General features: G+C 35.1%; 1 protein-coding gene and 1 long non-coding RNA gene across 2 annotated transcripts; both read left to right on the top strand.

Annotated features, from left to right (window-relative positions):
• The first annotated feature begins 4,657 nt into the window (after positions 1 to 4,657).
• Positions 4,658 to 5,668, top strand: LOC132253277 (uncharacterized). The gene is made up of 2 exons (XR_009465147.1): positions 4,658 to 4,843; positions 4,976 to 5,668. It is a non-coding gene; the product is annotated as an uncharacterized LOC132253277 (long non-coding RNA).
• A 6,469-nt stretch (positions 5,669 to 12,137) lies between these two features.
• On the top strand, positions 12,138 to 24,162 carry LOC100246114 (PH, RCC1 and FYVE domains-containing protein 1). Its single transcript, XM_002264057.5, has 9 exons — positions 12,138 to 12,733; positions 14,489 to 14,575; positions 16,559 to 16,648; positions 16,809 to 16,895; positions 17,000 to 17,119; positions 18,024 to 20,123; positions 20,214 to 20,360; positions 20,869 to 21,419; positions 23,742 to 24,162. Exons 1-9 carry the CDS (start codon positions 12,686 to 12,688, stop codon positions 23,899 to 23,901), a joined length of 3,390 nt encoding a protein of 1,129 aa, XP_002264093.1. The 5' UTR covers positions 12,138 to 12,685; the 3' UTR covers positions 23,902 to 24,162.
• The last annotated feature ends 2,365 nt before the right edge of the window (positions 24,163 to 26,527 follow it).

Raw genomic sequence — 26,527 nt, 5'->3', positions numbered from 1 at the left:
ATAAATAGATTGATTTACTCATTTTAAGGATTTTTTACATTTTTCTAATTGTAAATCTTTCCAGATTTTCTCTCTATAGAGTTTTCTACTTTCCTTCATTTTCTCTTATTTGCTCACTAGCCAAACATGCCTTGTGAGATCAAATCTCCAAGCATGAGCTACTAAATCTCATTTTTCTCGGAGGATAGAGGATCTAAAGGCAAGATCTATGGTGAATTAGAGAAATGAGCTTGAATTGCAAAAGCAATTTGATCCAATTGATTGATTAATTGAAATTTGAGGATTTTTCTCTTCAAATTGTCTTGAATGATTACTACAATGCAAACTAGGTAGATTCATCAAATTTTTAATGCTAGATTTGATGAGATTGAATAGTTGCATTATGTGAATCATTGGAAGATAATTTAAGATGAATTGAATATATGATTTGAATTGATCTCTTGGATTAAATGACCTAATTTGAAGAGAAATTAGATCTAGACCTAAAGCTAAATCAAAATTTGGTTTAGATGAAAATTTAGGTTTTCAATATAACTTGATGAAAGTTAGATCTCAACATCTATTCACCATGGAAATTGTTTTCTAGAAAATCCTAACTCCGAGAATTTCATTTTCTATTAATTTTCTTCTATTTTACATTTCATTTTCCTCTCAATTTGGAATCATTGTCATTTTGAATTTTTATCATGAATTGTCAAATCATTTTCACTTGATCTCAATCATTTCTTCTCCTCTCATTCAAGGCTTGATTACCAAGAATAATCCATTCTTGTGGACGATACCTAAAAACCTCTATACTATAGTAGTTTGTACTAAAACCACTTTTTGATCGGGTACAAATTGCTATAGAATAGTGAATTAGGTTATAAATTTTGTTTTGATCCAATAAACAACAAAAATCTGAGTGATCACTTCCTCTTCCTTTTTTTTTTTTTTTTTAATGGAGCATTGAATCTCTCACCCAAAATCAGCGTAATGCCCTTTTAAAACGCTTGTTGTATCTTCCCCGAAAGTGAGACTAATTCTTCCACTAGCCTGTCATTTTTCTCCTCCACGTGCTGAAAATCATTTTTATTTCCCCTCAAACCGGCGTGTTTTCTTCCCTCAAAATCCTTTCCCAAATCAAAGATCTCTCTTCCCTCTCGTTGACTCCACCAACATGGGAAGACAACTCACCAGCCCGAAGAGAGCCAACAATCATCCACGTGCTGCTGAGTCACCTTCCCAAAAATATTCTCCATGCCATGCATATCGTGTTCCTTTTTTGGAGAGGTCGCCTTCCATGTGTATGCATGTTGCAGCCTCTTCAGATGTCAACCTAAACCTGTCCAATCCCAAGAATGTACATTGCATCTTTTAAATGTGAATTGTTTTACATGAACGAAGCCTATCAGCATTTCAAGATCCAAGGAGTCAGTAGCTATATTGTGTGAGGGAAACTACAATGTTAGGGGCATAACTGGGAAGCTCTCACCAACTCCTACTCAATCAAAGCCATAACACAATGTCGAGTTGAGGAGGGTACTCACAGGGCAAAAGTTGCAGCTCACGTATCCAAGGAGGCAGAATGCTGGTCAACCCACACATTGAACCCTTTAATTATTTGTAATTGGACGTGCAGTAAACTCGGTGCAGATCCATGTATAAAAAGCCAAGCCAGGAGACGACCATGTCAGGAGATCTTAGCCACTGTCTCTTCAGGTTCTCTTTTCCCTGATCTTTTCAACTAATGAAAAGTATCCTGAATAAGCCAATAGGAACTTGTTCCGAATTAACTGTGTTTCATTCACAAGATCAGCAAAAGGAGTTAATGCTTCAAGAGCTTTCAGCACTAGGAACAAGCATCAGAAAAGTAACAAAAAATAAATTATGCCTAAAGCTTCTCGAAGGCACTAAGAGAATTTACGGACAACAAAAACCAACTGCTATGAATCTCTATTCGCTACAACCCTAGCAGAACTTTGCTTCTTTTGAATGCCATACTGCCAAGCATCCCGGGATTTATCAACGAATTGATCCCAGTCCTCCAAGGAATTCTCCATTGTTCGCTTTAAGGGTCGATAATTCCCATTCCTAGCAATTCATGATGCTTTCGACTTCTCATCATCTTTTGATGGAGTTCCTGACTTGGACTCCATGTGCATATCCAACGGCCTATTTCTCGGCCTAGCAGACCTCAAACCCCTCATATTAAGTCAAGATTCCTTTCACTCTCATTTCCAAAAGTCATTAAATTTGCAAATAAGAAAAAAAAAATCAATACATAAATAAAAGGTATAATACATAAATAAATAAATATTACTCATATTTAATAAAAAAAATTAAACTAATGCAACATATAATAATAATCAAAGTGTCAAACTCAAACCACCAAAAATCAAAAAATTCATTTCATGTAATCACAAAATAAAATAAATATACAAAATACAAATAATAATAATAATAATAATGAAATAATATAAAATAAGTCAAAACTCACTTAATCCTAAAATCAAAATAAAATAAATAAACAAAAATACACATAATAATAATAATGAAATAATATAAAATAAGTCAAAACTCACTTAACCCTAAAATAAAAATAAAACAAATAAACAAAAATACAAATAATAATAATAATGAAATAATGTAAAATAAGTCAAAACTCACTTAATCCTAAAATCAATCAATAAAATAAATAAATAAATAAAGACAAGAAAACAACTCTAAGTAAAACTAAACTTAGGTGGCGTTTGTTTTTTTACTTAATTCTAAATAGAACCTTAATACTTAATAGTATTAAATATTAGGTTGTTTGTTTTTGTAGTATTTTATTTCTATTAAGTATTAAAAAGTAAAAAAAACCATTGTGTTATTTTTTCTATTTAGAAAAAGCCATATATTTTGGCTTTTTTTATTTAGTAAAAAGTTTATAATAAGTCATAAAAAAGTAAAAAAACAAACAACCTAAATTCTAAAACTAAATGATTTTCAGCAAAAAGCCAAAAAAACAAACACCACCTTAGAAAAGTGCCTAGGTGAGCTTAAGGTGGTGCCCAATGGGCCAAGTGTATCTAAATGGACCTAAGGTGCCTAAATAGGCCTAAGGTTGTACCTAATGGGCCAAATGTACCTAAATGGACCTAGGATACCTAAGTGGACCTAAGGTACCTAAGTGGGCCTAAGGTGGTGCCTAATGGGCCAAGTGTACCTAAATGAGTGTAGGGTGCCTAAATGGGCCTAAGGTACCTAAATAAGCCTAAGTCTAATTTAGGGTTGCCAAGTGTCACAATAGAGTTAGATAAATCCCTCAATCAAAGTCTCAAATGTAGCTTAAAAAAGATAGGCTACACGAGTAGTGATGGCCCACCAAGGAATTACTGTAAAGTACCGAACAAATACCTAATAGGACATGTACTAGGAGGACAAAATGGAGTGTCTACACCAAGTACACACCCTAAATATTCTTTATGATTTGTGATTGGTTTTCTTGTTAGGCATGCTATTTTTTAAATCACCTAGCCTACCTAGGTATTTATAATCGACCAATTCATTGTCACGTTTCCCTTAACTTAGTCAGTAGAGACCTCTGTAAGGCTTAGAGGGGTACTACCTTTTAGATATACCTTCCCAATAAGTAACCTGATTCCTAAACCTAGACTCAGGTTTTTCAAAGACATGTTTTTCCAAAAACTATGAAGTCATTTTTTTAGGATTTTCTTTCTTGTTTTATTTTTTTATTTTAAAATAAAATAAAATAAGTAGCAATTCTGACTTTTCCAAAACTAATTTTTCACCAATAAAAATGAGTATCGCCTATTGAGTGGGGACGCACGTGAAAAATACGGGTCCACAACCACCTTCTTCATTGAAAGCTAAGTGATGGCTCATATTGGATGCACCAAAGCCCATGCCTTACAATTCTCTCCAATTCCTACTCTTGCACTTTTTCATTGCCCACCAGCCTACCCAGCTCACTGGCCTCAAAACACCCGCAAACGCAATCTGAAAGAATAATCTCATTTTTAGAAAGATTCATTGAAGGGCAAGTTACATTGCCACCTAGTAGTCACACGTCCCAAAAGTCTTCTAGATCCATAGTGGTGTTAGGGAATTTTTCAATTCTCACAGTATTTATACCAAACATCCTACAACAATATGATTTTCACGACATAAAATTGAGAAAAAGGTTACTATGAACGGGTATTAGTTATCAAAAATTTTTAGAACAGGCTAATACGATTTTAACCTACACAATTTTTTCTCTCTTGATAGTTGACAGTGATTGCCCTCTTCCTACTTGATAGAGCCCCCTTCAAACCAGTGCCAAATGTTCTCTTCCCCAATTGTTGTTCGAAGAGCCCTCCTTGAGTAAATGGTAGGAGTGACATCCTCAAACAATTCTCCATATAACAATATCTTTAAATTGACTAAAGGCAATAATTGAAAATAATACCAAAGAAGTAATCTTTTTAAATATTTTTTTCTTTTATTAATTTTTTTTCTAAATTTTTAAATTTTAATTTTAAGAATGTTTGATAAATCAACATCTAGTAACAGTCAGAGTGAAGGCTCGGATTCGTATGGGACCCATACTCGTATCCACACCTACCCTCCATGTGTAGATCAGCTCCGCAAAATGTCGGCCACGTCTCTCGGATCATAATGCGCACTTGCATCTCTGCCTCCCGGAATGGCGTGCCTTGCCCTAGACGCTTAGCATCGGCAACGGTTCATAAATGTTGTCGGTCACCCGTCTGGACCTCCAACCTGGCACAAATTTATGAGACCATGCATAGCAGTCCATGCCCACTAATCAACACCCGGAGAAGGGTTTATAAAAAGGAGCCCAACAATGAACAAGGTAGGTTCTCTCTCTCTCCATCTCTCTTGGCTAAGTTTCTCTTTCCTTTCTCCTTGCCCCTTACTCAAATCCTGACTCCATCGTCGGATGGGAATTCTTAATATCCCCCCTCGGATCTTCCTTATGTGACAGATGCTACCAGGCCATCGAGAAGAGACGGTTCGATCACAATTAAGCACCAAACCAGCCCAGTCGAAGTTGTCCCAACAAGGCGGTAACAGTAGGAAGAGAACATTCAGAGAGAAAGGTATGCATCTTAGAAAAATCATATATGGCCTCGTGTTGGACTTCCTCTAGCTTTTGGATTAGTTCAGCCCAGCCCATGCTGGGCTACAACATGAGCGGGCTGACCCATGGGTGCCCATTTACTCATCTGACTTCTAGAAGGATGTTTAGAATTTAGGGAATAAATGAGTGATTAAAATTATTAGTTAGGGAAAAAATTGGAGGTGCTTAAGAGAGAAGCAAGGGCAGTTATTGTGGAATATGATTGAGGCATAACGAGGAGGAAGGAATTAAAATGGGGTTATAATGATGACAAAGAAGACAGCCATGGTGGGAATGGAAGGGCCAGCCCCCATGTTCCAATAAAGTTGGTATTTTCACATTCCAATTAGTGAAACATGAAAGGCCTATTCATGTCATCAATGATGTTGACACATCGCCCGTAGGCCCTTCCGTCTTCCTCTTCGATCACCTCTCCCTCCTACCTTCTCATCATTTTGCTTCCTCCCTTCTCCTAAAAGGATTTCCAATCTTATTATTTTCCATTTTCCTATTCTAAAAGAGTTTCCCATATTAATATTTTTTATTTTGAAACAAAAATATCTCCTACTTTTTATGATTACAATGTTTTTTAATTGTGTTTATATGCTTTTAAAAAGAATCGCTTAACCTACGTTTGACTTTTTCGTAAATTTGAGAGAAATAAAAAGATAGAAAAAATAGATAAAATCAATAATTTACTTTTTTATGTACAAGATATTTTTCTTTATTTTAAAAAAATAAACATATAAAAAATCAATAAATATATAAAAATTATTTTTTTAATATTTTTTTTTATTTTAAAAGGAACCAAACATGGAATTAATGCTTGACTAGGATTGTTTTTGGTAATATGTGATATAATAATAAAATGATTTTTGGAAGTCACCCACTAAGTAATTGTCCATAAATTATGTTAAGTAATTTTTCATATTTTTAAAATAATTGTCCAACATTAATTTTAAAATAAATAAATAAATCCTTTCAAATATTTAATCATTTTTAAAATCACTTTCAAACATATCCTTAACAAATAAAATAAACAAAATTTTGAAAACTACCTTAAATTATCAATTAACATTAAATCTTAAGGAGATGAGAAAATTTTATTTTATTTAAATGCTGTATTTTGTCAAGAATTAAAAAGTGGTAACTGACAGGTAAGATTTCTTATTTAGGAAATATGTGACGCTGCTTTCAATAGAAGAGAACGAAAAACAAAATGGAAAAGAAAGAAAAAAACCAGGAAAAAGGTAAAGAAAAAGCAAAAGGGACTGTACACATGAGATTTTACTTATTTTGAGGTATTTTCACTGATGCCCTTTGCTTTAGCGTATTTGCACTCCCCCCCCCCTTTGTTTTTTTTTTTTTTTTTGTATTTTCTTCATTCACCCCTGTGTGAAAAGTGAAAACATTTCATTGGCAAGAGTCTAACAGTAACAGCCTCCGAATATATCCTGAAACAATTTAAAAAATAATAATTTTGAAAACAGTTTTTTAAAATAATTAAAATAAAAATTCATTTAAAAATTAAAAATATTTTAAATTTTTTATGTTTTTAAATATTTTTAAATTTTTTTTTTATCTAATACCCCTAACATACAAGTAGGGTATTCTTTGTATTTTACCTGAATTATCCCAAATTTGAGATTAAAATAAAAATTCATTTAAAAATTAAAAATATTTTAAATTTTTTTAAAAAAATAATTTTTATCTGATACCCCTAACATACAAGTAGGGTATTCTTTTTATTTTACCTGAATTATCCAAAATTAGAGATGGGGCACATCAAACTAAAAGTGCAAAAATGAAACACAATAGATTAAAATTGGGGCATGATTTGCAACTTTATATAAAAAAAAAGTACTTTGGTCCCCTTTCACCTCTATGATTATCATTTGATTTCCATCATCACCTGCAATCATCGGGCAAATATTAAACCCTTTGAAAAGCGAAAACGATGTAGCACGTAACAAAATTTTGGCGCATCGGATCATCTCCAAAAAGAATTTTCCCAAGAAAAAAGAAAGAAAAGAAAAGAAAAGAAAAGAAAAGAAAAGGGAAAGACCAAAAAAAGCAGGGAAGAAGGGCAGGAGGGAGGAGGGTGAATAATAGAATGCTCCCTAAGGGGGGCAGAGGAGAGCATGGTAGGTTGGTAAAGTCGTATCAAGGGGGCCCTCAAACTTACAAGCTTGGCTTCTTGTCCGCAAAGTTAGCCTTTGGAAGCCTCCCACCTCCTCTTCCGCTTCATCTTTCTCATCATTTTCTTTCTCACTGTTGACAGCACCTAACTACTTGGCGGCTTTCAAGTTGGAGATTATGGTCTCCTTCTATAATTACATCCTTAGTGCCATTTCCCATTAATCACTAACTTCCATGCCCATTACCAAATATTCTCCACCTTTGTATCTTAAAAGGGTTTTTGTTTTTCAAAAAAGGGGTCCCTTAAGATTTGCTAATCCAGTTTTAGGCATCTCAATCAACTTTAAATTGGGTTGTTTTGCATTTGTAGCCTCTCTCTTAAAACAAATATTTATCGTACATAGATATTTGATATTACATGGCACATGATTCGACTCGGACTTCTTTTGACAAGGGGATAGGTTTCTGCGGATAATACTCCACTCATAATACGAGGGATTTAAAATAAATATAAAAGGATTCAGGGTGGATTTGAATTTTTTTTAATACCTGAGATAGACTTAAATTCGGTTTAAGTTTAACTTTATCCCATCCTACCCTCTATATATATATATATATATATATATAGTATCAAATAAAAAGATTGACTTTATCCCATTGTACCTTGAATATATATAGTCTCAAATAAAAAGATTGACTTTATCCCATTGTACCTTGAATATATATAGTCTCAAATAAAATAATAGTTCAATTTTTTATTTTTCAACTTTTTTACGGAAGGACAATGTCTTGCCTTATTTAATTTTTTTATAAGGATAGAAATATACATAAATAAATGAGATGAAATTGAAATTGGAAGATTGATCTATTGTAACTTTGTAAGCCCTAATTTTAATCATATAGGTATATTTTAAAATTAAAATTAAATTTAAAGTAGATGATATTTACATGAGAGAAAGGGGCAACGCAAATATATTAAAAAAAATTATGTCATTTACATTTTATATTTTTATAATTTTTTACCCTTCCACATATTAATTTTTTTTAATATCTTTAGTACATTACATATATTTTTGTAATATATTTTTATAAACGTTTCTTTTCTTGAAGTACACTTTCTCACATTTTCTTTCTACATGTTATTCATTTTTATAAAAATATTATATATTTTTAAATATATATTTTTATAAAAAATATCTATTCATTTAAAAAATTAAATTTAAATAACTTATTTACTTATTATTTTATTTCCATTTTTCTCTAAACCATTTTTGTTCATATTTATTTAATATATTATACCTTTTTACAAAGATCTATATTATTTTAATATATTATTACTTTTATAAAGAAATAATTTATTTACTTATTAATTACTCAAAAGCTTTAATTGCCTTTTTCTTTCCATATATTTTTAAATATATTATCCCATTTTATAAAGAAATTTAAATAAATTTTTATTTATTTTATTATTATATATACCAAGTATTTAACACTTTTCCATATAAAAATATATATTCTTTTTTAAGGACTTTTTTAATTATAAAAAAACAATTTCGTATATAGGATATTTATAGTTACAATTTTCCCCCTATTATATTTACCTTATAAAGAATTTCTTATTATTGTTATAAAAGATATATTTTCTTATATTTTTCTACAAGGATGCATTCTTTATAAAGACTTTATTATTATTATTATTATAATTATTATTATTGTTATTGTTATTATTAATAAAATATTTTAAGAAATAACATAGTATTTATCTCAAAAAATTTAAAAGTAATCCCTAAGGATACTAGGTAAATTAATATTCTTTTATATAAAAATTATTATATTTTATGTTTGTATTGTTAAAAACAAAAATATAGAAAGTAAACAAAACTTTTCCTAATGTTTCTGAGGAACCAAACAGATGAAGAAGGTAGGCAGAAGGGTTGTGTTCAAAATTATGCAAAGGGTTCAGAGTAACAGTGTTGCTCATGTTGGGAACATCAATTGGAATCATCTGCCTGGCAGAGGGTTACAAGTCTAGCACTTTCCTCACCAAACAGAGCTCTTCCCTTTGGAACTATTCTCTCTGCTGCATCCCCTGCCCTCTGCTCTCCCTCTCCCTCTCCCTCCAAACTATTATTTTAGTGGATGGATCAACTCTTGACTGTGGGTCATGTAAATTTGGTCAATACCGAGGGGCTGGTAATTAGCTCCAACTAAAGGTGGGTTGAAGTGGGAACAGATTGTTGAATGTTGACTGTAATTGATAACAAATCATGTGGTCTCAAGTTACAACCATATGATTAAAAGTAAAATATAAAAACAGTTTGAGTGTATTTTTATCACTTCTTTTAGGGAAGCCTAAATTGGTAATAAGGCCCCCGGGGTAGGCCACTTGAGGTGGTGGTCCATGACAAACAATTTATTTTTGAAAGCTAAGTTTGCTTCCGCTTCACATCTATCTCTATTCCACCCCTGTGAAAACACCCTTTCTTGGCCAAACACGCCTTTACTTTTACCGTTGAATTTTATTTTCTTATTTAAGATTTAATTGTCATGTCTAAGTGATTGAACCCATTTTCTAAATTAATTTTTTTTAATTAAATTCTGTTTTTTAATTTTTAAATAATCCTATTTAATTTTTAAAAAAAAGAAGGCGCTGCCTTTTACTATCCCCCCACCAGAAAGGGATGGTTGGAGACATTTTCTGCTGAATATTCAACCGTTTTGCGGTCAAAGTAAAAAAAACAAAAAGTAAAAGTCCAAGTATTGGGCGGTTGAAATAATCTGATCGAACGGTGGGCATGCATGCAATCTCATGTAGACCTCATCTGCCAGACACGGTCGCTCACACACCAGATCGAAAAGAACAGAGGTGGGAGGGCTCGTCCTTCAAGAAATTCCCAAATCCAAGGGGTGCTTTGGTCATTTCAAGATAGACTTCCCAAAAGCAAAGAAAGATCGCGTAATAATAACCTCTTTCTAAATCCGTAATTAAATACTAATTAAAATAAAAACGTTGCTTTTCCTCAATTTCTGAGATACCTACACGTGATATCACATATCACGGGCTCTGCTATCCTCTACATTGCCTCCACGTCCGGGGACTCCAATTACCTATTAAAAGTTTTCAATTCTCTAAAGTAAATTTTAAAATTAATATCTCAAATTTTAAAATTAATTTTTAAGGATATAAAGTAAATTCATAAGTTATTTTTACATTATGTTTTATATATATGACTTATTATTTTTTTTTTAATTTAAAAAATGGGAAGTTTATCCAAACTATACTTAAATTTATTGCTTTAATGTTTTTCTAATAATTATAATTGAAAATTGTTCATAATTTCCTATTTTAAATTATTTAATACTAATAATTGAAAATTTTAGATTTAGGCTGACCCAAAATGAAATTGTATAAGCAACAACCTTGATCTCTTCCTTTATTAACATAATTAATATAAAAAATAATTTCTAATCAACTTTAAAAATTTATTAAAAAAATAAATTTTTTAGTTTGAAAAAGAAAGTAATTTAATATAATAATTAGTATATACAAAAGATTTTTACAACTTTAACACTATAACATAATTTTTTTTATTTATTATTTTTAATAATTTAATTACCAATATTATCATCACATTATTATTTTTATTTTAAGAAAAATATTAAAATATGATATATTTTACCTTTCATTTTTATTCATTCTACAAACCAAATACAATATTATTAGATACTTACAAACCAAACACTTAATTGAACTAAAACCTTGATTTCATTTTCCAATCCAACCAATTTCCTGCAAGATTCATAAGACCCTAAAAGTCAGAAGAACTTTTAGTATTCAAACTATTTTTCCAATGATGATTTGGCAAGATATGATTTTCCTACAATAATCTCCTCGATTGACTCCCAAATCTGGAATCATCCGCCGAAGTTAACGGCTTAAAATCTCTGGCGCACGTACTCCCGAGAAGTACCCGATCTCTCCTCCCAGACGCCCCCGCTGCAAATCCGCCAGTCACTCACCAACCGTACTCTCTTGAGCAATGATAAAAGTACAACTCAGCCTTTATTTAGCCGCCACGTCAATCTCGTACAGGGTCAGTTCCGTCATTTTGTCATCTTCCCTTAGCCACAGCACCAACACCGTCCTTGTTGTCCAATTTACGAACTTGCCCCCATGTCCCCCGAACGTTGGTGCAACTTCTAGAATTTTAATATTGAAAAAATAATTAAACTTTGTCTTTGGTTTTTTTCAAAATTTTAAAAATTTACAAAGACATTCCAAATACGACTTTTAAATTTTCACGTGACTTTTCGTCTCCAATCTAACACGTGATTTCCGCAGGAAAGGAATTTCAAAATTAATTTTGTTGGAAAAGTATTTAGCATATGACTTCTACCTAATGCGGGACAACTTTTAAATTTTACCGTTTCTTTAGGCTAGGATTTATAGAACATAATATCATGTGATGGAAAATTTTAATTTTTACAATAAATTTGTATTCATATTTATAATTAATAGTTATATATACATTAATTTTTGAATATTTGATATTCCATGTACCAATAAATGAAGGAAAATGTAAAGAGAAATCAATGTTAATAGCAATTATTATTTTTTTTTATTTTTTAATAATTAATTGTTTGATGATAATTTTATTTTTTATAAAAAAACTAGCATTCTTGTGAAATCGAAATTTATAGTACTTTCCTTTTAAATAATGAATTCATGAATACGAGACGGGCATAGAAGATAACATGAGGAAGTAGATGTAATTTCAAAGATATCAAAAGCGGTAACAGAAATTATGTAAAAGTAGATGGGAGGAAAGTAGAATTAGGAGAAATGGTGAATATTGTAATGTTTTTACCTTATTGGAAATGTCATCTCATATTTCTTTTCGTTCTCAGACGATTTCATGCTTTTTTTCCCATCTTTTGACTCGTACTTACGCGGACTCGACTCCGGACTTAAATCCGATTCTCTTTGCTTCCTCTGATTTTCTCTCTCCTCTTCCCCTCCGGTTCCTCCGTTTCGTCGCCGCTCTTCGTCCGCTTCCGCCGGCCTTTCTCTCCGGGGACCCCTTTATCTCTGAATCTTTGTTTCTTTTCTCCGGGAGGGCGGTTTCGTCAACTCCGAAGCATTGTTGTGAGTCCACGGCCAGTCCACGAATCGTCACGAACTGTGAACGTAGTTTGCAGGGAGTTTCGATTTCGGTGGAGTTGGTAGGGTTTAGGTTTCTTGTGGTTGAGGACTGGGGAGAGTTGCAGATCTAGGGTTTAACGGCGTCGTTTTGGGGGTGGAATATTGGTGGAGAGTAGACGTTGATGGTAGTGTACGGACGAGAGAGTCGTCGTCGTGGTGGAAGCTTATGATGACCGGAGCACCTGAACGCGGTGGCAGAGGGTGGTGGTGTTTCGGCGAATCTTTCACATGGAATGGCAGATCTTGTTAGCTACGGTAATGCAGAGCGTGACGTCGAGCAGGTAATTTTTTTTTTCCTGATTTGCTTTTCTTTCTATATTTTTTTCCTTTTGAAATTTGGAGTGAAATCGTGTTTTCTTTCTTTTTTTTTTTTTCTGGATGATTTTTGGTGGATATGTTCGCTTCATTCAATTTCAATTTCTTTAGAATCTTCAGAAGTAAGATATATGGAGGATGGCGACAAGTGACCATTTCCTTGTTGAATTTAGAAATTTGATGCATTTGTTGAGGAAATGGGGATGGGCCGGTGGAGTTTTGAGTTTTGTGGTCTTTTCATGGAATATCAACTGGTGGTATGGTTGAAATTTGTGACATTTGAAAGAATAGGCTGTGGTGATGTTTTATTAGGATTGGTCTTGGAGGAGTTCGACATTTTTCTACCAGTTCAACTGGGGGAACCTTTCAAGGCAGGGTATATACTGAGGAATTTGAGAAGGCTGGATCAAAAGATGTTTTGGCTTGTAGATAGTATAGGTAGATGTGTTTTGTTGAGGGTTTCCACTTGAATCCGTGGAAGTTTGGAAAACAGAGGATCGTATTTGAAGAAATTTGGTTTTGTGATGGAAAGAATGGGATAGGGGGATCTGCAATGACCCACGATGAAATGCCTCTCAAATATGCCACTCATTGCACGATTAATGATTATCAATGATTTGTGCTGAAAGGGGATATATCCCATGGTGCACTTTTTGAATAATATTTTTTCATGAAAATTGTCACGGTTAATTAACAAATTCAATGACATTGCACACATCAATTCATTCTTGATCCATTTTTTGAATTGTATACCAAACTTTTATGATGTATTTATTACTTTTGCACACATGAAAACATTTAGATGGATTTGGATGGTGACACATGTATATCAAGATTCTAAAAATGGAAATCATGTATTTTGGAAAATTATAATTTTTGTGCTGGCAGTTTTGAAGTTATGACCAGTATAAGGTGCTCAAATCTGTCACATGAAATTTACTACAATTACATAACACATTAACAACCTGTTATTTATGTTAGTATGGGTTGCAATGCTGACGGAGCTCTCTGCTATAGGTCTAAGGGTTCAAAATCATTATTACCTATCAAAAAATAAAGAAGGGTTCAAAATCATTATAATGCCTAGTCCATTTAATCCTCTTGAACTGTAAGTTATGGAATCAACTTTGAGAACCTACTTTAGGGAAGTTGGGCGTGTCTTTTATCATAGTTGACATTTAGAATTTGTTTGTGGCATCTCCCATCCTTATTAGCAGAACAATAGGCATAAAATGTGTCTATCTGCAATCTTGAAATAATGAACACGGTTTCATTATCCTATGAAACCTAAAATGATACAGTGGCATCCTACCTTCAACAGTCTCCTGTTTTGTGTTCTCTGCCTTCTTATCATTGTTTTTTGCATCCCATCTGTAACAATAATGGGAACAGAACGTCTTCCTCTCATAATTTACAACTAGGATTTCCTAAATGCCATGTAAAAAACCTTAGTTTGCCACTGGATTGCAGTAAGTCAATTGTCAACTACCTATATGTGTCAATTGAGGGTCTCCCTATGGCATAACAAAATGCACAGTTATGTTTCCCCACAAACTCTGGTGATTTATGCAGCAATTTAGCATTTGCTTTTGCATATCTGTTGCAACATTATTACAACCTAATGATACTATCTGTGTTCTTGTCCTGGTATTTTTCATTTGTAATCTTTTTGTGCCAGTGGTTGGTTTCTCATGGTTGCAAATGATCTTTACCTTTTGCAGGCATTAATTGCTCTTAAGAAGGGTGCTCAACTGCTTAAATATGGTCGTAAAGGGAAGCCCAAATTTTGTCCTTTTAGACTTTCCAATGTAAGTTAGATGCTTAAATATTTTAGTGCTGTCAGATCATAGTGCTACACTTGCTGTTTGGAGTAGATAATTTTTTAAATTAAGGTATGCTTAAATTCGGAGGGATGCTGAAACAATTATGAGTTTAAACTGTTTCTTCTCCCTGATAACAGCAGGTCTATCAGTAGCATCTTGTATGTGAAATGATTTCTTTTTTCCGTATTGCAAAATTTGTCACTGAGATTATAATGTGATCTGTTGGATGACTGACACAAAGCATTGGGCTTTTCTCTTAATGATTAAATTAGGATTCCCATTTACTTATTTGTTTTTAGAGGGCAAAATTAGGCTTCATCTGAGATTCTATGGTCTGATAGGGAGTCAAGACCAATCAATAAACAAGTAGTTTAAACTATTGTAGTTAGAATAACTCAAGGAAAACAAATTACAGTGTCTAAAACAGTGAAGGCATGCTTTTCTCTTGGAAAAAAGAAATGGTATTTCTACTTCAACTTCTCAAGACGTAATGTAACTGAAATCAGCCTTCTAAACACCTAAAGTGAATCCATTTTTAGATCCCATGGAAATACCCTTTAGCGGGTCAAACCTTTTTCCGCATAATGACAAGTTGACAACTTCCATTTAAAATCAGATTGCAATGAACTCAGTTACAATTCATATAGGAATGGGCCAGCATTTAAATTAGTAAACAATTTGAAACTAATTGAACTTTGAATGACATCTAAACATTAGAAAACTCAGATTATAACTTTATGAGTGCTATTAGTTGCTAAGTATCTTCAAAATATATTAAAATTATACAAGTATGACATAGATAAAAATATAGAGAGCAATCCTAGGTTTCATATTGGAAGGCAGAATCCACTGGTTTCCTATCCATCATCTTCACTGTTAAGATGATTGGAAGGTCAAATTTTGTGTATAATAAATTACAAAACAATTCTCAAAGCATGAGTCAGCCTTTTGACTAACTTGGACACCAACATTGCACATTTTGGTAACGTTATTTTATTTTTTTGATTGGCAGTATTTTGTTAATTTCATTTGTTGACTTACAACTCCGCAGCTAACAATTCTATGATAAATATAAGATCTCCCTCACTTAGTAGTATGTATTTTTGTTTTATTAGTGATTCTGTGCTTGTTTGCAAGTATCAGGGTAGAGTCTTATTCCTACCGTCTGTGGTTGGTAAGATTGATTCTGTTCAGCTCTTCCATGTTAGTCGCATAATTGCATCTGTGGCTGATTGCACATGCATTTTCCTTGCCATTTAAATAGTCTGGCAGATTTTTAAGTTGGTAAAATTTTTCTGAGCTTCCTGTCTATTGCAATTCTTATTCAGTTAGGATGGGAAATAGTGAGTGGTTCTGAAAACAAATATACAAGTGCTTCTTCTGTTAGACATTATTCTTTCTTTCTGCATTCTTTTCTTAAAAATAGATAACAAAGAATATTATATGCAAATCATAAACATACAAGGGTGCGCATAAGATAAAACCTTAGAAACAAACAAGGCCCACACTACATAAAAAAAATGCATTCCCACTCAGGAGCCTTAGGAATTCAATTCCCTACAAGACTGACAAGGGATCTAGGACCCCTCTTTGCCAATGTATCCGCCTCCTAGTTAGTTTATATCCTCCTCTCCAATAATTGGCTTGACAGGCTGTGTTAGTTTTTGGTTGTTGATAAATATTGGAACATTAAATAAGGAGTTCCAAAAATTCTACCATATTGCCTGAGACTTTGCTCAGGTGGCAAAGGATTGGGGTGGGAATGGAGAGCTCCAAGCTTGGTTCCATGAAATGCAAAAGGAAAGTTACCTTTGAGAAAATTATTCTACCTATGCATGGCTTGCTATAAGATTTTACTTTGTTGGCTTTTTTACTATCTGATATATGGTTTATTAGTCCATATCTTTGCCTCTCCATGTTTGAATTTCTTCCATATCTACTTACCAATTCTTTGTTTAAAAATCACAGGATGAATCATCTCTGATCTGGATTTCAAGTAGTGGTGAAAGAATTTTGAAGTTAGCTTCTGTCTCTAGAATTATTCCTGGACAAAGAACTGTGAGATTCCTACTTTATGATTCTAATGTTTTACCAAGATAATCTACCCTCCTTGTATTTGATTAAACAAACAGTTCTTTCACATATATCTTCCAACTAAATCTTTATTTATTTTATTTTATTTTTCTTTTTTCTTTTTTTTGTAATAATTATACTGCAGGCTGTTTTCCAACGATATCTACGTCCTGAGAAGGATTATTTGTCATTTTCTCTTATATACAACAACGGAAAGCGATCTCTTGATCTGGTTGGTGGTGAAATTTTGGATTTCCATCCATGGTTATTTGATTAGTCTATTCGTTATTTTCTTTTTGCTGCATGAATACTTAAGATTTAATGTGTTGTTTTTAGATTTGCAAGGACAAAGTTGAGGCAGAAGTGTGGATTGCTGGGCTCAAAGCTTTGATTTCCTCTGGTCAAGGTGGGCGCTCCAAAATTGATGGATGGAGTGATGGAGGCCTCTACTTTGATGTAACTCTACCTACCTAGAAACTTCCTGTGGTTAATTTTTATTACCTGTTTCTTGCCATGTACCATCTCCTACAGACTTGAGTATACTTTGATTCATTGCATTTTGAATGATAACTTAATAATCTTGGTTACTCTAGGTAGTTATTTTTGGGAATTGCACTCCAGCATTTCAACTTTTAGGAATATCAAAACCAACTTATATATTCTAGGAAAACTGTGTGTTTTCTAATGATAAACTTGGTCTTCTTATTCCTGTATCTGAAGTTGTGGAAGAGTAATATTGTACTAGTCCAGATCTTACATTTCCTTGATTTTTGAAATTACTGAAGCCTTCCAATACCTGTTATGTGCTGCTGGTTTGTGCAGTTTTTCCATGCTATCGTGTATGTGCATGCTGCAATTGGGTCAGTGAGTTGATACTTATGAGAAATATAAATTAGATCACCTTTCAAAATGTAAAGTAGATCATCTTTGTACCCTATCAAGTACCTACATGGTGGAATACTGAAATCATGGGCCTGAACACACACTAAAGATGAAAAGGATGAGTGGTGCCAATCAGTTTTCGTAATTGTAGGTTACTAACTCGTATCTGTTTAGAATAGTTATTGTTGCTAGAATTTTTCTAGTTTATGGGGACAGAATTTGTTAAAAGTCTGATTCACTTATTAAAGTCATAGAATGAGCCTTTGTACGGTAAATAGAAGCTCTTTCTCTCTTTCTTTCTTTCTCTCTCTCTTTTTTTTTTTTCTTTTGTTTTTTGAGGCTATGAGGCACAAACTTTTTTAAGTATGTAGTTTCTGAATTAAAGGTGCATGGGATATTTGTCCTGATAATTATTTTTTGTTACATAGTAATCTCATTATCATGCCTGAGATTTTAATTTGTGGTAAATCAATTTCAGGACAGCAAAGACTTGACTTCGAATAGTCCAAGTGACAGTTCAGTCAGTGCTACACGAGACATTAGCTCTCCAGAAGTTTCTGTCGGTTTCAACTCAAATACTTCTCCCAATAGCTATCGGCCTGAAAATTCTGTGCCTCCTGAAAGGTCACATGTAGCATTAGACCACACAAATATGCAAACAAAAGGATCTGGTTCAGATGCTTTTCGAGTAAGTGTTTCTAGTGCTCCCAGCACTTCCAGTCATGGTTCGGCCCCAGATGATTGTGATGCTTTAGGAGATGTATATATATGGGGTGAGGTTATATGCGATAATTTGGTCAAGGTTGGGGCTGATAAAAATGCTAATTATTTGACCACCAGGGCAGATTTGCTCCTTCCCAAGCCATTGGAGTCCAATGTTGTTTTGGATGTACATCATATAGCCTGTGGTGTCAGGCATGCTGCCCTAGTTACAAGGCAAGGTGAAATTTTTACATGGGGTGAAGAATCTGGAGGAAGGCTCGGCCATGGCGTTGGGAGAGATGTCATTCAACCTCGTCTAGTTGAATCTTTAGCTTTTACTAGTGTTGATTTTGTTGCCTGTGGAGAGTTCCACACTTGTGCTGTTACGATGGCTGGCGAACTCTTTACATGGGGAGATGGCACGCATAATGCTGGACTACTTGGTCATGGTACTGATGTTAGTCACTGGATACCCAAGAGAATTTCAGGTCCTCTTGAGGGACTTCAAGTTGCTTCAGTAACTTGTGGTCCATGGCACACAGCTTTAGTGACAACAACAAGACAGCTCTTTACATTTGGTGATGGGACATTTGGTGTATTGGGCCATGGTGACAAGGACAATGTTGCATATCCAAGAGAAGTAGAATCTTTATCTGGATTGAGAACAATTGCTGTTGCATGTGGGGTTTGGCACACTGCTGCTGTGGTTGAGGTTATTGTAACACAGTCTAGTGCAAGTGTTTCATCAGGAAAATTATTTACTTGGGGTGATGGAGATAAAAACCGTCTTGGACATGGAGACAAGGAACCCAGGCTTAAACCCACATGCGTGCCAGCACTTATTGAGTACAATTTTCAAAAAGTTGCTTGTGGGCATAGTTTAACTGTTGGGTTGACCACGTCAGGACAAGTTTGTACCATGGGAAGTACTGTCTATGGCCAACTTGGGAACCCCCAATCTGATGGAAAGCTACCTTGCTTTGTAGAAGATAAGCTTCTTGGGGAATGTGTTGAAGAGATTGCCTGTGGTGCGTACCATGTAGCAGTATTAACATCTAGGAATGAGGTTTATACATGGGGAAAGGGGGCTAATGGGAGGTTGGGCCATGGAGATATTGAAGATAGAAAAACACCAACTCTGGTTGAAACTTTGAAGGATAGACATGTCAAATATATTGCTTGTGGTTCAAACTACACAGCAGCTATATGTCTTCATAAATGGGTGTCTGGTGCTGAGCAGTCTCAATGCTCAACCTGTAGACAGGCGTTTGGGTTTACTCGAAAGAGGCACAATTGCTACAATTGTGGACTTGTGCACTGTCATTCATGCAGTTCCAGAAAAGCATTACGAGCTGCATTGGCTCCTAATCCAGGCAAGCCATACCGTGTGTGTGATTCCTGTTATACCAAACTGAACAAGGTGTTGGAAGCAGCAGCTAATAACAGGAGGACTACTGTTCCCCGCCTTTCAGGTGAAAACAAGGATAGGTTAGACAAGGCTGAAATAAGACTGTCCAAATCTGCAATGCCTTCTAATCTAGATTTGATTAAGCAGTTAGATAGCAAAGCTGCCAAACAAGGAAAGAAGGCTGATACTTTCTCCCTAGTTCGACCTTCTCAGGCACCTTTGTTACAGCTAAAAGACGTTGTTTTGTTCAGTGCTGTTGATCTCCGACGAACAGTTCCGAGACCAATTCTTACACCATCTGGAGTTAGTTCTAGGTCTGTGTCACCTTTTTCTAGGAAACCTAGTCCTCCACGCTCTGCTACACCTGTTCCTACAACTTCTGGACTTTCCTTCTCCAAAAGCATTGCTGATAGTTTGAAGAAAACGAATGAACTTTTAAATCAAGAAGTGCTTAAGTTACGTGGACAGGTATGCCAGCTTGAATTTATCATTTTTAATTTATACTTAGATCTAATAATCTCAATCAGAACTCATTTTGATGATCATGAAACTGGTTAGGTTGAGAGTCTGAGAGAGCGATGTGAACTTCAAGAATTGGAGCTTCAGAAATCAGCAAAGAAAGTTCAAGAAGCTATGGTAGTGGCTACTGAGGAATCTGCTAAATCTAAAGCTGCAAAAGAAGTTATAAAATCGCTTACTGCACAGGTTATTTTCTGGATTCTATATTGCCCTAGATCTCTTGAGGTCCAGTTTTGTATGACAAGTTGTTTAAGTAGTTATATATCAATTATGTGGCTGCCCTGTTGTCATGTATGGAATTTGATGTGTGTGTGTTAGCAGTTGGAAAATTTGGTGCAAGTTAGATGTCTTGTTCTACTAACACCATTATCTGTATTTTTTGTTAAAATTGTGGGTTTTTTTGTGAGGTTTCATTTTAAAATTTCGTTTTCCAATTATGTGGCTGCCCTGTTGTCTTCATGTATGGAATTCGGTGTGTGTGTGTTTAGCAGTTGGAAAATTTGGTGCAAGTTACATGTCTTGTTCTATTAGCACCATTATCCATATTTTTTGTTAAAATTGTGGGTTTTTTTTAAGGTTTCATTTTCCAATTTCATGTGCTAATTACCTGTTCATTCATTCTTTCATGCAATACTTGATGAAAAAAATTTGTTTCACTGATGTTCTATTGATTAATCCTTCATTACTGTTCCAGCTCAAAGATATGGCTGAGAGACTGCCACCTGGGGTTTATGATGCTGAATGCATGAGGCCAGCTTACTTACTGAACGGTTTGGAGCCAAATGGCATTCACTATCCTGATTCAAATGGAGAGCGCCATTCAAGATCAGATTCAATTAATGGCTCTTGCTTGGCTTCTCCCACGGGAACCTACTCTGCTGTAATAAATGGAACTCAGGGTTCTACTCAATTGATGAGGGATCCACTTGGAACCAATGAAGCAAATCCATACCAACAGAATCTGGGACTTCTGACCTCCAATGTGAGGGATGAAAATCCAGATATTGGAATGCCAAATGGTGGTGGAGGGGTTCGGACAAGTAGCAGTAGTGTCTCTGAAGCTGTCGGTTGCAAGGATTCTGGGCCTCTCCAAGATGGTGAAGGTGGTACAAAATCTAGGAATTCAACTTTGAGTGACAACAGTCAAGTTGAAGCTGAGTGGATTGAACAGTATGAGCCCGGTGTATATATAACCCTTGTGGCCCTTCGTGATGGGACTAGAGATCTCAAAAGAGTGCGCTTCAGGTACTTGACTAAATTACCTTTTGACTCTCTCTCTCCCGTCCCTCTGTGTGAGTGTATAATATATATAGATGGTCCAAGTAGATTAGCAGATCAGCAATAAGATGTAGTCTAGGAAAAAAATTAGGATTTTTTTTTTTTTGATAGATAAAACCACTCTTATTAAAAAATAAAAAGTGCCACTAGAACGCACCAAAGTACACGAGACGTATATGAAGAGCGCCAAATAGCACTAAAAACAAGAAAGAACCCCAATAATAACACCCTCACGTAACAAAAACCTGATCACTCAACAAAATCAAGTAAAGACATAGAATGTCTCTATATACCGCTTTACCCAAGTAAATAAGGAAGAACATCTTAAAAAAAGGGCTGAATGCTCCTTGTTATCAAATGATGGGAGATTCCTTTCTTTCTACACCGTCCAAAAGATACATAATGGAGCCGCTCTCCAAACCTTTTTACGTTTTTTGCCCTCAAATGAATCATGCTAGCCTAAAAGAGCCTCTTTAACGATAGTAGCTTGCATCCAATGGACACCAAAAAGATCAAACAACAACTGTCAAAGGATCCTAACCAGTGAACAATGAAGGAGGATATGATCTATGGATTCTTTCTGTTCTTTGCAAAGAAAATGCCTATTGACCAAAGACTAACCTCTTTTTTGAAGCTGATCTAAAGTCAAAACTTTGCCCTAAGAAGCCTCTCACGCAAAAAAGTTAACTTTAGAGGGGACCCATCAATTCCAAACTACCTACTTTGGAAAAGAAACCATACTCCTTGGTTCCAAAGGGACATATAAATACTTAACAGAGAACTGATTACTGTACAAATTGATCCACACCATCATGTCTTCCCCCACACTATCAATTGCCTTTTCTTGGAACCTAAAAATATATCCTCTTCAGCTACTTCCTAATCATTCAAAGGTATTGAAAGACAAGGGTTCCAACGATCTCTCTTCCCTGTCTAAACCTAAAGATCCTCCACCCATTCCTCTTTTGAAATAGCTATAGCATACAAAGAAGGGAAAAAAACACACCATGGTTCATCCCGATACCACTTATCCATCCAAAACTTCACTCTCCCATTACCCATCACAAAAGAAAGACTACACAAGAAAGTGTTCTGTTCCTTCCTCCAATTCCATTTGCACAAAAACACCTTATTTGATAAAGATGCCTAATCCCTAACACGCAACACCACCTCCCACCCCCCACCTTGGCGTGCTCTTCCCTAAACACATTGTGGACCACTTCACAGGATGGAACTTTTTCTCCAATCTTCCACCTCCACAAAGGAACTCCCTCTGAATTTTCTCTAATCTCAATTTGATTGTCCTCGGAATAAAGAATAAAGACAAAAAATAAAAGGGAAGGGTCGATAAAGTGCTTTTGATTAGTGTAAGCCTCCCGCCTTTAGAGATGAATTGAGTCTTTTATGGAACCTCTCTTTCACCCTATCCCAAACTGTCACTGATCTGAACGGAGCATCCAGAGGCAACCCTAGATAGGTAGAAGGAAGTTTGCCTTCTTTGCACCCTAGCTTTGAAACCAACTCCTCAACTCGTTCCACTCTACCAGTAGGAATCAACTCACTTTTCTCCAAGTTCACTTTCAGACCCGAACAAGCTTCAAACCACATGAGTAATTAGCATAAATGAACCATTTGATCTTGGGAAGCCTTACAAAAACAAGAGTATCATCTGTAAACAACAAATGAGACACCTCTTCCCCTTCGTCATCTCTTCCCTTCACCTTTACCCTCAAAATATAGCCACCATCTGTGGCTCTTCTAAGAAGGCAACTCAAAGCCTTTATAGCCACAACAAATAAATAAGGAGGCAAAGGTTCCCCTTGTTGCAAGCCTCTAGAGCTTTGAAAGAAACCTGTAGGAGTACCATTAACGATCACTGAAAACCTTGCAAGCGAAATGCACCATTTAATCCATCCTACCCACCTCCAACCAAAATTCATCCTTTTAAGAATGGACAACAAGAAGGTCGAATTGACATGGTCGTATGCCTTTTCAATATCTAACTTAAACAACACACTGACATTATTCTTTAACAAAGAGTCAATGGCCTCATTTGCAATTAGCACCTCATCAAAAATTAGGATCTTCTGATCAACCATATTAATACCAATGGTATCAAGTGCTGTGAAAGGTCTTCATGACAGCTGGTCCAGAGCCATGTAATCATGAGAATTTTTGCCGCTGGCAACCCTCTTTAGTGAGGACCAGAACTTTTTAAACCTAGAGAAAAGAATGGCATCTAATACTGTATTTTACCATTGCAATCTGAAAGTGTAAATGCAAATGCAGCCGAAGAAGATTTGGAGAACATCAAGCCGAGAATTGGTGGTCAGAAAATCGTGAAAAGGTGTATGAGAGATACAATGTTCGTGGGTCGGACAAGTCATCAGTTTCTGGCCAGGCTGCCCGTAGATCAGAGGGAGGCACCTCACCATCTTCCCGACTTTAGAGACATTGGGGGATGGAAGTTCTCCATTTGACACATTTTGTATCAGAGATTCTAATGGTGGGATAAATGTTGTGGAAGGGAGCAAACACGTCCATCCATTTTTACCCTTTCCCCACTTTTTATTTTTTCTTCTTTTTTTTTTTAAATTTATTTCTTTGGCCGATTTCATATTTTGGGTATCTGCCCTTTTTACTTACCTGTTGTATTGTAGTGTATATAAAATCACCAATTGTGAGCTATTAGCAGGAAATTTTTTGTCCATTGCTTTTTCCCATCACAATTTATTTCCCTGCTACCTGGCTGTCTCTGTGCATATGAAATTCGGTATCCATGATCCTCAAGACGGAGCACCAGTGATGGTCTTTGGAGCGTAAGCTCTTCTTCATCTCAACTGATGCCGCCATCACCACCACCAGTAATAGGTCCCTTGTGGTGGTAGTTCGAATGAATCCTTGCTGAAATTATGACCCAGGGGCTAGCTGTTTATCCAGGTTGCACTTGCACTTGGCAAAAGCGTCTGGTTCTAAGACAAGACAGTGTCCTTATTGCACAATGGTGAATGACTTGAAGAATCGTGTAGGAAGAAGAAAAAAATTTAGGAAAAGGAAAAGGGAAATCAACAGAGAAAATTTAATGTTAGATTTTGGTTGTGTATTTTTTATATTTGGGCTCTCGTCAGCTTGATGTGACTGAAATCTGTAAATTTAGTGATAGTCTCTTATTCAGTGGAATGATGATACAAATCATTTTTAGTTAAAATCCTAATCAAATGAGGGGAATTGTCATTGATTTTATTTGAAAACAATTCATTTCAAGTAGGGGTGATAGAATTTGATACAATTCGATGAGCTTGTTTTTGCGAGTTTGAATTTAACATAATCATTTGCATATGAATGGTTTTAGGATTAATTTGTATAACATCAATTTGATTATATATATATATATGTATTTTGTTGAGATATTAATTATATGTACCTTAATCTAATTATTAAATAGAAAAATTTGATTATAAAAACAACTTGCACATCATGGTATATATTTAATGATTAAGTAATATTATTTGTGGTGGGTGGGTTGGAGTTGATATATTTAATAGAATATTTAGAGTTGATTTATGTAATAGAATATTTATGCTTTGACATGATACCAACGCCGCTATCAACACAAATTGCCATCCCTCATTTCAAGGAACAAATGTGGTGAAACGAGGGCAATTGCCATTAATTTGAATTGAATCAAGAGGGTTGAAACATGGGGTGCACATTTAGTGGGCCAGTCTCATTACAATTGGTGGAGCCTTAAGGCAAAGTCTTTCTTCCCACAAACCATATCTCATCCCTTCCAAGAATGTCCATTTGAAAAAAAATGGAGCCCTGTTTTCTTTTTCAGGGGCAGTTTTTGGTCTAAGTCAATAGTGTTCAAGAAAGTGAACCTGGTTTTAAATTAGAGCTCTGTTTGGTAGCTGCGAAAATATTAGGAAAAGAGAAAACCTAAAATATATATTATTTCCTCTTGCAACATTAGTCCTTGTAGATCATACTATGAGACTGCTTCCATGGATGATGGATGTCTTCCTTATCTACTCTCAGCAAAAGAACACATGAAGGCTTGATTTTGATGGGTCTAAACCATCTTCTGGCAACAATCTCCGGTCGTTATAGCAAGAGAACTCCCCCAGTCGAACAGGGATTAATTAAGGTCTGCTGGGTCTTTCCCAATTACTTACAAAAAGAACAAAAAAAGTTCTGTTGAACTGTTGAAGTACCCATCCTACCGTCCATGCCCTGACTGGCTTCTAAGACCCCCCATAAGATCAAGTCTCTTACAGCCTTTCTGTTTTGTCCGTTACATGTTTCCTTGTACTTCTACCTTTAGTGTGAAAATACAGAAAACCTCCCTAGCAATAAATTCAATTTATCTCATTAACTCCATTGACCATCTTTAACTTCAACATGTCTCTGTTTTCAGTGATATTAAATGGGTTGTCCCAGACATGTTGGCCCATCTTCAGAGGAAGCTTCGGTCTTGGATTTGGTCCCCCTTTTGAGGCTTAATCCTCTTGAAGAAAAACTTAATTTACGCTCTGTTCATCAACAGCCTCAATTCAATTATTTGGCACTTCTACACAAGAAAAAAAAAATTGCATTGAGTAGTTTTACATTGATTTCTTTCTGGGTAAGAATGTCTCTGATTTCGCAGACATTAAGATGAAAAACTCAAAAGTTATAACAAGTGAACAAAATATGTTGGGTTGTAAGCAGTTCTTCTTCAAACTCTTCAATCTTTCTGGTGAAAGTGGTGTTAATTAATGAAACAATCTAGCCCATCGAACTCTCTAGCGGATACAGCGATCATTACTGACCTAATCCTAAGGTTTAATTTTAGGATGCTAATCTAATCATTGCGAGTCTAGGATGTTGGACTTCTTGTCAACTGCATCAGAGGATATGGCCGGTTAATTGGTTAGTCAGCCATAAATGCCAGAGCTTGAATGGGAGGACAGGCCATTGAATGTTGAATAGAGAATGAGAGAGCCAGGATCACATGCCACCCTGCTATCAGTCGCTATCGTCGCATCTTATTTCCTCCATTGCCATAAATATGAATCGACTTAAGTCGGCCCACC

This window comes from Vitis vinifera, chromosome 18 (genome assembly GCF_030704535.1).
Source record: "Vitis vinifera cultivar Pinot Noir 40024 chromosome 18, ASM3070453v1".
NCBI lineage: Eukaryota > Viridiplantae > Streptophyta > Magnoliopsida > Vitales > Vitaceae > Vitis > Vitis vinifera.
Note: the sequence above shows the minus strand (reverse complement) of the source record. Positions and strands in the feature narration are given on the sequence as shown.